Source organism: Nuphar pumila, chromosome 12, assembly GCF_984573655.1.
Source record: "Nuphar pumila chromosome 12, dmNupPumi1.hap1.1, whole genome shotgun sequence".
Taxonomy (NCBI): domain Eukaryota; kingdom Viridiplantae; phylum Streptophyta; class Magnoliopsida; order Nymphaeales; family Nymphaeaceae; genus Nuphar; species Nuphar pumila.
The window spans coordinates 4,059,066-4,071,768 of NC_143260.1; the positions used below are offsets into that span (position 1 = coordinate 4,059,066).

General features: G+C 36.8%; 1 protein-coding gene across 1 annotated transcript; it reads right to left on the reverse strand.

Annotated features, from left to right (window-relative positions):
• Positions 1 to 147: 147 nt before the first annotated feature.
• LOC149819704 (early nodulin-like protein 18) lies at positions 148 to 3,461 on the reverse strand. The gene is made up of 2 exons (XM_089982670.1): positions 3,173 to 3,461; positions 148 to 802 (listed from the first exon to the last, which is right to left on the reverse strand). The coding sequence occupies exons 1-2, from the start codon at positions 3,360 to 3,362 to the stop codon at positions 321 to 323; spliced, it is 672 nt and encodes a 223-aa protein (XP_089838796.1). The 5' UTR covers positions 3,363 to 3,461; the 3' UTR covers positions 148 to 320.
• Between the last annotated feature and the right edge of the window lie 9,242 nt (positions 3,462 to 12,703).

Consider the following 12,703-nt stretch of genomic DNA (forward strand, 5'->3'; position numbering starts at 1 on the left):
CGATACAATTTATATCATGTGAGTGCAATTATAGTAACATACAGAGATCAAGGGACAGAGTAAACTTGTTTCACGTATCTACTTATGAATTGGTTGCCTTCTGCTCTTTGCCCTAAATAGAAATCAAGTTCAAATCAGCCAAAATTTGCCAGCTTAACTCTCCAACATAACTTCATTCTAGAAGATACAAATTATAATACATAGATAAACTTTTTGTAGCAAATGCTAGGACTGAATATGATAATACACGACCTAACAAACTTCTACTGACAACCCCATAAAAATAAATAAATGAAAAAAAAAATCATAGAACTCCAAACTCAGCATACCAATAAGACCAAAATGCCGAACAAAATCCCCCAAAACCCAGGAAATTTTACAAACCTGCCATTCTCCCCAGATGACTGCTTCATTGTCTGAGAAGGGGGCACGGGATTATTGAAGTTTGAGGGGATGGCTGTGTCAGGGATAGTATTGTCATCATCCTGTTGGCTTTGGGGAGCAGGGGAGGATGCATCGGTTGGTTCCTTGAGGCTGTCAGGCAAGCCCTGGCCGTGGGTGACGTCGATCCTGAACCTCTGCCCGTTTCTGCATTGCTCACCATCAAAGTAGCTGGAGAAGAAGTAGTTCATCCCCTCTTTCTTGAGTGGGACTTCAATTGTTGTTGGGACGATTTGTTTGTTTGGATCCCCTGAAGAGTACCCCACGGTATCTGCTGAGTCTGCATCGTTGAAGTCACACTTTTTGTATATTGTGAAGTTGTAGGTCTGGACTACCGAATGGTTGGTGTCTGTGTTAAAAACTGCAGAGAGAGAGAGAGAGAGAGAGAGAGAGAGAGAGAGAGAGAGAGAGAGAGAGAGAGAGAGAGAGAGCATTAGAGCTACGCCACAGAGACACGGACACGGGTATGGGAGATGACAGGCATGTTACGCATATCATTTTAAATGCAAATTCTTAGAGAGCATTTTAAAATCATTATAACAATAAAACTAAGTTGAAACGTTGAAATGTAATGTAACCAATGGCAAATTCTAAAAGAAAATGTGTACGAGTAAATATTGAATAAAAAATCAATATCATAAAAGTTATAAAAACAACAGAGTTGACATTGTGTTCATGATTGTTCATCCTTTGTATCTGCTGTCATATTGATAGTATAGGAGAAATGATGATAATATACGGTCAAAAGTAATAGTGGAAGTCAAAGTATATTTACATTCAATGATTTGAGTACACAATTGAACATCTCCAAGTAGCATCCCCATGTGTGAATCATGGAGAATTCGAATCTACCCGTCTGGATATTATGGCGAAACTGAAGTCCATTTGTGGCCAACTTATGAATCCAAATAGTGAGGCTCCGTTTGGGAGCCTTGAAGTGAAGTGGAGGCGTGTTGTGGTTTTTCCAGTGTGATCTCATGCTTTCTGCTGTTAGGGAGCAGTCAGCAGTGGTGTTGCCAAAACACTGCATTGGGAATAGAATTGGCAGCCCCAACACCGCATTTCAACACCATTCACGTAATCACAATAGGATGTTTTTGGCAACTCCACCTTCAACACCACATTATTTGGCAAAATCGTATTTTTAGCAACACGACCATTTCTATCCTGATGCAAGGCTCCCAAATAAATCCTAAAAGGAAATGAATGAAAACAAGACTCGCTTTTGGAAAGAATGGTCTTTGCTAGAGACTTTCCCCAGGTTGGTCTTGTCTATTAACTACCAGAACGAGTTGCTAGAATCCATTAGTCAGTCAGTGTAAGTCGGTCTGGTAAATAATTTACGGTAGCCCGTCTAAAGCGATGTATGGAAGTTGGAACTCCCCCAGTTATCCAGAAAGTTGGGATATTGCATTTTGGAGCACACAGAATTACCTTAATTATCCAAATCAGGGTAGGAAGCATAACAATATCATTGTAGGTTTTGCACTACTGGATAGAATGTGACAGTGGGAGTAGGTTGAAATTATTGGTGAAAAAGGGGCAGATCTGCAAATAAAAAACGTTTAAGAAAGATGCCAAAATCAGGAAACGTTGTAATTGATATGTAGAGGAAGAATTGCTCATGTATGGATAAAGAAACAGGGCAAAAGAATTCATTGGAATCATTGAGTGAGAGAAGATCATTTTGGGATGTTTGGATGCACTCACCTCGCCAGAAAAGCAAGATAAGCAGGGAAATTCACATTTTATTTCAGAATTCAGGGTGTAGTTTCCATGCTTGTCCTGTTTACCGGATAAGGATGCATCTAAGAACTCCTTCACTGTGAAAGGCAAGTGTTCTTTTATAACTAGAGGAAGTATAGTAAAAAAAGAAATTGTTTACCATGGTTGTAATCTATAAAAAGAAATTGTTTGTTCTAACCATACAAGAAAAGAATAACAAAAAGAGAAGCAGAGTCTTGATCTGTGCGTGTGTGGTGTGGAGAATTGTCCTGAAAATAAAGACAATTGCTACAGAATTACCTTAATTATCCAAATCAGGGTAGGAAGCATAACAATATCATTGTAGGTTTTGCACTACTGGATAGAATGTGACAGTGGGAGTAGGTTGAAATTATTGGTGAAAAAGGTGCAGATCTGCAAATAAAAAACGTTTAAGAAAGATGCCAAAATCAGGAAACGTTGTAATTGATATGTAGAGGAAGAATTGCTCATGTATGGATAAAGAAACAGGGCAAAAGAATTCATTGGAATCATTGAGTGAGAGAAGATCATTTTGGGATGTTTGGATGCACTCACCTCGCCAGAAAAGCAGGATAAGCAGGGAAATTCACATTTTATTTCAGAATTCAGGGTGTAGTTTCCATGCTTGTCCTGTTTTCCAGATAAGGATGCATCTAAGAACTCCTTCACTGTGAAAGGCAAGTGTTCTTTTATAACTAGAGGAAGTATAGTAAAAAAAGATTGTTTACCATGGTTGTAATCTATAAAAAGAAATTGTTTGTTCTAACCATACAAGCAAAGAATAACAAAAAGAGAAGCAGAGTCTTGATCTGTGCGTGCGTGTGGTGTGGAGAATTGTCCTGAAAATAAAGACAATTGCTATAGAAGGATGGATCTGCCAAGCCATCCATGAAAGAAAAAATGTTGGCTGTGCACAGAAGTGGCAAAAATGATTACAGTTAGAATTGACAGATTACTAAAAAAGAGGAAGCTTCAGATGTCATACTGAGGAAATCTCCCAAAGAGAAGTTCTTGCCAGCAACCCATTTTTGGTAGTTGACTTTGGGATTCTCAATATCGTCGTACCATCCTAAATCATCTCCAACCGTGTAATTCTTGTAGGCCTGAGAGGTTGAGGAAGTTAGGAAGATAAGGGGAAGCAGAAGGGCGAGAGAGGCTCTGCAAGTTCTGTCCATTGTGGGAAAATCTGATGCCACTCCTTTGGAATAAAGGAGCTAAAGATGTAGAATGGAAGAAAAGAAGTGTCAGTCTGTCTTTTGAGAGAGAGAGAGAGAGAGCAAAAATGTATGGACCAGCTGAAGTGCCACTTCCACTTCTCTGATGGATGATAAGTATTTAACTGTTTATTGTTCAGAGTAAAAATAGGGTGCTTGTCAGTTTTCCTTGGAATAAAGGAGCTAAAGATGTAGAATTATTAAAAAAAAGTGTCGGTCTCTTTTGAGAGAGAGAGAGAGAGAGAGAGAGAGAGAGAGCAAAAAAATGCACAATTTTGTTGGAACTGCTAAAATGCCACCTTGGTGATACACGGATACATTTCCTCGGAAACAGAGACCTAGTCTCGTTGGCTCTACCTGCCGTACTTACCGTCACTGTCCTGACACTTCTGGATTGTAATAGTTATAATGTATTCTGGTAGGGGTCTGCCCATCTTGCCAATCCAAAACAAGTGTTACCCTGTCCTTGGTGAAGGTTTTCCTTCGTCATAAAAAAAGTGTTTATTCTCCAGAATAAAAATAAGCTAAAATAAAAACATGCTGGTTGTAAGTTATCTTAGTAAATTCCACCAACAAACATATAAAAAAAGAGGAGAATAAAAAACTGTAATATTTTTTATTTTTAATGTTTTTTAATACATCTAACCCTCCAGATGAGACCTACATCTTTGGGTTAGTAGAAATCAGTGTCGGGATCATGTTATTATACCAGGATTTTGCAGAGGGTGAAAAATCAACGCCCTACAATGCACTAAATTTTCATCCCTCATAAAATTGTGTTTTTAAGTAAAAAAAATATGATACAAGAGCCGTTTCTTACTATTTTGACCATGCTGAACACATCCATGAGATTAGTTTTGGTCAAAACAACCTCCTACTATGAGTTCCTTATGCACGAGTATAGCCAATGCTATCCCATTAATAATTAAACTGCAGACATGCAAAAGTATCATAACGCCAATCATTTGGTGAACTAACACGAATAATTTAAAGACCCCAAATAGATTAGCACTCAAATACTAGAACGCTGAGAGAAAGAGAGAGAAAGTATGATATTGCTTGAAGGAGGACAATGCTAGAAGATCTAAAGACTCACTAAGCTTAATCCACCCAACTGAGTTCGCTTGAAAGTTTTCACATGATTGAGGTCATTTCTTATTGATAGGGTCAGCTTTATTCAATGATGGTCGGCAGATCAATCTGTGGCACGTGATGTCAGCTGGCCGATGCCTTTTCCCTTCTCTTAATAAATGGAAAAGGGACCCTTTGTTGGCAGAGTCACATGTCATCTAGCTCACACCCACTCACCCACCAAGTGTAAACTCGAAGGACCCACTCACCCACCAAGTGTAAACTCGAAGGAATGCTCATCAAGCGATGAGCCAACTTAGAAAGACATGCAACAGTCAATCCCAATATTTCATTGCCACAGTAGTATTATAACCCCCCAAAAAAGAAAAAAAAATCAGAAACAATCACGACCAGTAAAACTCTAAGGGCCTATTTGCATCTTACACATAGATCAAGACGTGGGCCCATGCCAAATCCATGCTTAATAAATGGAGGATCTCATATGGCTCCCTTCCATTAATCAAACAAGTCTTTACATACAAGCCAAAAAAATCACCAGTGAAAATACTAAGGAATGGTGATGACAAAAGAAAACAAAGAAGGCCAGAATTGACCGCCTTTCCCTCTTCAACAGCTTCTTTTAACTAAGAGCCCCATGTGGCATTAGAGGTACCAACCGATGTCTGATAGTCAGGGCATTGGATCTGACTGAGTAATCTGTCCAAAAGTGGATTTTCAGGAAAGAGAAGTCCCCAGTGGCCCTTATCCACTCCTGCAATCAAGAATTCATCGAACAAGTTACTAACAGTAAATGCCATGCGAGTCTGTTGGCCTCTAGAACTTGTTCCAATCTGAATGTTTTGATTTTAACCTCCACCCCCGTTTCATGTCTTCCATCCCGGTCCGGGGCGAGGCGGGGCAGGGCCCCATTTCTCCCGGGTCCACTGCCATCCCTATATCCAATATCTTATTAGTCTCTTTTGATCCTTTAACCAATTAAGTTTTAGGATACATATCTATACTCTCCACCAGTGTTAATGAATACACAACTTTAAAAAAAAGTAAACCAAGAATACCTTTAACTCCTTATCTACCATAGGACCAGCCTTCTCTCCCACACATGATATATTCTCTTTCAGTCTCCTTGTCTTATTGTTGTCATATGTCATCCTTAAGCATGACAACTTTAATTGTTCACCTTCGAGTGCATCCTCGATTGCTCCCAATAAAACTTTACAATGATACTTGAAAATTTCAAACCAATGGCTCCCCATAATAATTTAATCTTGTGATGCATTCCACGTCTTTCAAGATGATGGTTATCTCAAAATAGGATAACTGAATTATGTTAATTGTGAGATTTTAGAACTGCACCATAAAATCTATGTGACTATGACAAATGTTCCATGGTGAAACCTCCAAGAATCCTCGAAAGTGCATTCTATCCAACCACTCCTTTCCATCTTCTGATGGTGTAAAGAACCACTTGTGTGCTTAGAACCAGTAGAACAAATACATATACCTTATTGAATTCTCTGCTCTTTGTGGTTGTGAATCTTGCAATCATACTAGAATTTTTATGAAATCAGTCACATATCATAATTTAATTATTAAATATAATACTCAAATTGATTTATTTCAGTAGCTTAATTACAACTGCATACATTGACAAGAATTTATATAAAAATCAGCCAGATATCACACATCAATCATTGAATATAACACTAAAATTGATTCATTTTAGTAGACTAAATACAACTACATACAATAACAAATAACTGATCTAATATTGCATTGAATACACGATCTTGAATTTTATTATCCAAACTGATTATATTACAAAAATGCTTCACAAACACACACGCACATATCATAATTTAATAATTGATCTACAATATTCAAAATGATTATCTTATAAATATGTTTCACACATATATCATAATTTAATTATTGAATTACAATATTCAAATTAGTTATCTTACAAACATGTTTTACATATACATTATAATACTCGTAAAATTTTTAGAGTTTTTGAATAAATAAAATAAGAATTTTTTAGCAATTATTATGGTATTTAAATTAATTTATTATAAATAACCATTTCTAGGATAATTAACTAGTAATTATGTGTATGTAATATTTAATTAACAAACGTAATATTTAGAGAGAGTAAAACTAGATTATTCAACTGCTAAATCCGATAAAAAGAGGTATTCAAATTTGGATCTCAATGAGGATCCAATCATAATATGCCTACAAAATCCTAGATTTTTTTTTATTTACTAATTCAGAATCACTCTAGTAAATTATGAATATTTAGCAATTCACCATCTCTCACAATTATTTGAAAAATTACATTGAGAATTTCAAGGGAGAAATAATTAAATATTAATAAAATATATTATTTTTGAGAAAATAGAATTTTTTATGAGAGTAGAATGCTATTTAGGTTGAATGTGGGGTCTTTTGGATCCATTGTTAGTAATTCCGACCCAAACTAAATTGCAACTTTATTTTGGATCCAAGAACCGAGTGATGAGTTAGGATCCATTTGGATCCCATCACTCATCAACTCTCAATTCCTTCCTTTCCCTTCTCCTTTTCCGCCCTCTTTCCCTTTTTTTTTACACATACCCTCTCCCATCGCCTCCCCTACTCCACGAGCCCCCTCCCTATCTCCACGTTATCAGACGCCCCCTAACTTCCCTCCCCTATTTAAGCCTCAGTTGAGCCCCTCATTTCTTACTCTCCCTCATGCTCACACACTCCCTCTCTCTGGTTTGCGCCAAAAAAACCTGCCACTCTACAGCTGCATCCCCTGGAGTTCTCTCTCCTCTCTCTACGGTGATCCACTGAGCTGACAGGCCGGGCGCCACCATGAGCACCACCACTGTTGCTAGCTTCTTCATCTTCATTAGCACTCATTTTTTGCCGAGCCACCTGGGTGTTGTCGCCCTGGTAACCATCGGTTCACTGCTTACTTGCAACAACACCTGCGCATGCACTACAAAATTTTGTATTATCAACCACCATAGTTAATGCTAAAAAGTTTGTAGTAAATAAGATTTAACTACAACCAATGACCGTAGTGGATAGTACCGTGTGTAATAACCATTAACTACGATCGAGCTGTAGCAAATATAACTATAGTAAATGATGATAACATTAACTACGACCACAATCATAGCAAATGAGGATACTGACGTGGTAACAACAAACTATTAACTACGACTAGAGGTTGTAGTCACTTATGAATGTTAAGTACAACCAAAGGCCGTAGTTAATGATGGTAGTCATGACTATTAGCTACAACCCATGGCCATAGTTAAAGGTTTATTTTTTTTGCATGCTTAGATAAAATAGACTTAAAATATATAAAAACCCATTCTCTTGCAATTTGTAGCCATTTTCAATATGTGAGGAGATCTATAAATTTGATTTATCAAAGAAGAGCCAATTAAAGTTAGACAACCATTGATGTAAGGGTGAAACCAGTTATGCTGATGAAATTTGCTCTTGATTCAGTGGCAAGTGCCTTTGCATTGAGAGTTTTCCCCACACCAAAAGGACCAAAAAGCAATATCCCTTTGCATGACTGCCAACCATTTCGAATATTTTGAAACCAATCAAGTCATTACAATAAGAGCAACAATGAGTGACTACCAAAAACCTAACAAAATGATGGAAAGAAACTTTGAAATCTTTGTAGTGCTACGACATTAGCCAACAAACCAAAAGCAGAATAACACCAGAAAGCAGAAACAAAAATGACTTGCAAGAGGTTTCCATGTAAAAATAGCCAAAGCAGGTTATATGTCCCCCCCCCCCCGAAACACGCAGGTGCGTGTTCTCGGGTCTGAATGAGCTCCATATATGTAAGCACGTGGGGCTCATTTCTTCGTGTGTGTCAGCATCACTTAGCATCAGAGTCTGATGCGTTTGCAAAGACTTAAGTACCCTTTCCCGCCATTAGTGCCAACGATGTTTCGAGTAAAGGACAAAAATGTCCTCTCGCCAGAAAGGGTTAAAATCATCATCGTTTTCGCCCTAAGGAGTAAACTCCTCTGCTTTAACATGAGCTCCTCACAATATGTCACCCTAAACGTTCTGGATCACCCTTTGGCGTACACCATCTGCTGTAACAGGAGCTCCAATTGATGACGCACCCTTTGTCGTTGTCTGCTGTTGCCGGAGCACCCTTTGTTGTCGTCGAAGCACCCTTTGTCATCGTCTGCTGCTGTTAGAGCACCCTTTGCCTTCGCCGAAGCACCCTTTGTCATCGTCTGTTCGTGAGAAATAATTGAACTATCAGAAAAATCAGCATTCTGTCTATTGTTCATCATGATATGAGGGTGCAAACATCGAACTGAGTAGACATAGAATAATAATTTACAACAAAGATAATGATCACAACGTCAAACTGAGTAGAGTGACGATTTACAATAGAAATCAGATAAGAAAGTAACGATTTACAGTAGAAATCAAATCAGAGAGTAATGATTTATAATAGAAATCAGATAAGAGAATAACGATTTATAATAGAAATCAAATAAGAGAGTAATAATTTATAGTAGAGATCAAATCAGAGAGTAGCGATTTACAGTAAAAATCAGATCAAAGAGTAGCGATTTACAATGAAAATCAAATCAAAGAGTAACGATTTATAGTAGAAATCATATCAGAGAGTAGCGATTTACAGTAGAATTCAAATTTGAGAGTAGCGATTTACAGTAAAAATGAGATCATAGAGTAGCGATTTACAGTAGAAATCAAATTAGAGAATAGCGATTTACAATACAAATCAAATAAGAGAGTAGCGATTTACAGTAGAAATCAGATTAGAGAATAACAATTTACAATACAAATCCGATTTCTACTGTAAATCGCTGCTCTTTAATCTGATTTCTACTGTAAATCGCTAGTCTCTTATAAGATTTCTATTGTAAATCGCTACTCTCTAATTTGATTTCTACTTTAAATCGCTACTCTCTGATCTGATTTATACTGTAAATCGATACTCTCTGATCTGATTTCTACTGTAAATCGCTACTCTTTTATCTGATTTTTACTGTAAATCGCTACTCTCTGATTTGATTTTTATTGTAAATCGCTACTCTCTTATCTGATTTCTACTATAAAACGCTACTCTTTGATTTAATTTCTACTGTAAATCGTTACTTACTGATTTGATTTCTACTATAAATTGCTACTCTCTTATCTGATTTCTACTATAAATTGCTACTCTCTGATTTGATTTTTACTGTAAATCGCTACTCTCTTATATGATTTATATTGTAAATCACTCTTTTCAACAGAGAGAGAATAAAAAAAACCATGGTCGCTCAGAGAGAAATCTTATTGCTCTTTTCAACAGTTACAAGGGAGAAAAAAAGAAAGAATTTATACCAGGCAAGGGCGACAACCCTAAACCTAAACAAGTTGGGTTTGACACATAAGAAATCGAGTCTCAAACATACGCCCCAAAAAAATTCTTCTGGGGGGCGCGCCCCCTAGACCTCTGGCCGCTGACCGCGCAGTGGGAACCCTCAGACTGCCGTTTCTGTAAGAGAAAAAACTATGAATCAGGCTCCACAACTTATTAGGCGGGAACAAGAAGGCGGCCATGTGTTGTAACACAAGCTAAAAACAAAGGCGAAACCTGCAAATCTATTTACGGGGAGCGGGAGGACATTTTCATCCAACGCACATCTATCTTACCGGAGGACATTTCTATCAAAAGCATATCTACCTTTTTTATATGTTATTTTATTATAAAGTCATCGTGGGCAACATTGGCATATAAATTATCACAGGTCCCAAGATATTCCTCCGTACACACAGGAACACACAATTTGTGTTTCAGGGAGAACACACACCACCCTCTCAAAAATAGCTCAGGCCGACACATTGGAAAGATAACATGCTCATTTAATGTCTTATTCAAGTGCACCAATATCATCAAACTTCACTCCAATCTCATCTGCAGGGACCACTGCGCAAATGAAATTTCTCTCATACTCATCCTTGGAAAGGCTCTGTCATTAATGCACACATTCTAAACATTAGTTCTGCTAAACTGCAACTGACAAACTAGCATCCAGTGTACCTTTAAACTTTGTGGCGGCTTCCTAGATGCTGACTTTTGCTCTCTGAGTCATGATACTGCTATATCCAGGCTACAAGAAAAATTAATAGGTGATTATTTCTAGTCAATACAACAGAGGCAGAAGATACAACATAATATGTAGTTTGCTACCTTATACAAGGTATTGACAGCCAACAGGTTTTCAAAACGAGCCCTTTTCAGGTTATCAAATTTTCCTCTCTGATCTCCAGTGCACTACACAATAAGTTTCTAAAACCGATTCTTCCCTGTTGATATCCTAAATGTGCCAAAAAAGTTTATGTTAGAAGCCACGCCTCTTTATCCATTCAATTACTTACCACACCATGCCACTCAAACTTTTAAGAAACCATGCACGAAATTCAGACCATGCACGAAAGAAATGAGTTATTACATAAATCCACCCACACTTTTGAGAAACCATGGATGAATAAGGTACTGATTGCATAGAGAAAATTAAGCAACATCATGATATACTGAAAAATGCTCTACCTACATGCTTACTTTCTAAGCTTCTAGTAAGGTATGGCTCCCTTCATAGAAGCTTTATTTGCTTTAGATCCTTGTAGCAATATTTCTATGAATTCATGAGGAAAAACATAAAAGAATATAACATATCAAAAAAGGCTTCCACACAGAGGCCCCTTATCCAGTGTTAAGGAAAACAAAAGTATCATAAATATGCAAAACATGACTCACAATTACAAGCTTGTAGTACATCTATCACATCTATACACTGCAGTTTTAATCCGAGTACAAATGATTATTTGCAATCCAATGGAATTATCATTATTAATAAATCCAGGATCTCTGTGTGTGTGTGTGTAAGTGTGTGGGAAGGAAGGAAAAGCAATAGGGAACTGTCTCTTTCATAGGGTGTTCATCAAACAAACCTTGCTTTGCAAGGTAGAAAGAGTAGGAAAGAGCCTCAGCTGATGACGGAGAACTAACACACTGTTGATGGGGTTGAGTTCAACCCATTAAGGAATGCTATATCATTTTGTCCATACATCAACCTTTTAACTACTTCTTCTTGCGACCATAGCTAAAAGGGTACACCATGTGCGAGAATTAACTACAACTGGACCTGTAGTTAAAAGCTAAAAGACTGTAGCTTAAAGTCCAATGACCCATTATTAGCTACAACTCCGTGTTAAACCCTACTTAATAACTACTTTTAACTGCAACTGCAGTTATCCGTAGTTAATACTCTATATCTATTGCCTCTTTATTTTGTAGTTGTGGTGCGGTACGTAGACGGAACACCTTTGCCACTATCTTCATCGTGATTTCTTTTCGCTTCTCAGAAATCTACATGTATTATGATATAGGGTCGTATGCGAAACACATGAAAATTATATAATATTAATATTAATATATATATATATACATTCAATAATATTATATGATTTGATTTAAGCATGCGTTGGATAATTTTACGTTCACATGCAAAAAATATTTTGTGAATAAAATATATTATTTACGTTCACAAGCATTGGATAATTTCATGTTCGCATACATAAAATATTTTATGAATAAAATATATTATTTACGTTCACATGCATTAGATAATTTTATGTTCATATGCATAGAATATTTTATAAATAAAATATATTATTTACGTTCGCATGCATTAGATTATTTACGTTTGCATGTATGGAATATTTTATGAATAAAATATTTTATTTATCTTCACATGCATTGGATATTTTTACGTTTGCATGCATGAAATATTTTATGAATAAAATATATTATTTATATTTGCATGTATAGAATATTTTATGAATAAACTATATTATTTTACATGCGCATGCATGAAATGGGATAACTGTACACATGTTTAAAAAAAGATGTATGTGTGCATATGATGAATGTTTATGCTCGTAATGGAGCGAAGGTTCACAGAACCCTATTGGCAGTGTTAAACATGTGATATATATGATGTTAAATTTCTACATGATGCATGCGATAACTGTCTATGGCTCACGATGGAGCTTATGGTCCATAGAACCCGTCTGGACATGTGGAATATGTTCTTATACGTTTTCTTGTTATGTCACATGAAATGGTGCATGATTTGCATGAATGATGACTTGTCTCATAGCCT

Coding starts and splice junctions, on each gene's coding strand:
- LOC149819704 (XM_089982670.1), bottom strand. CDS start 3,362: ATGGACAGAACTTGCAGAGCCTCTCTCGCCCTTCTGCTTCCCCTTATC. Junction 803..3,172: donor CTCTTTGGGAGATTTCCTCA/GTATGACATCTG, acceptor CTCTCTCTGCAG/TTTTTAACACAGACACCAAC.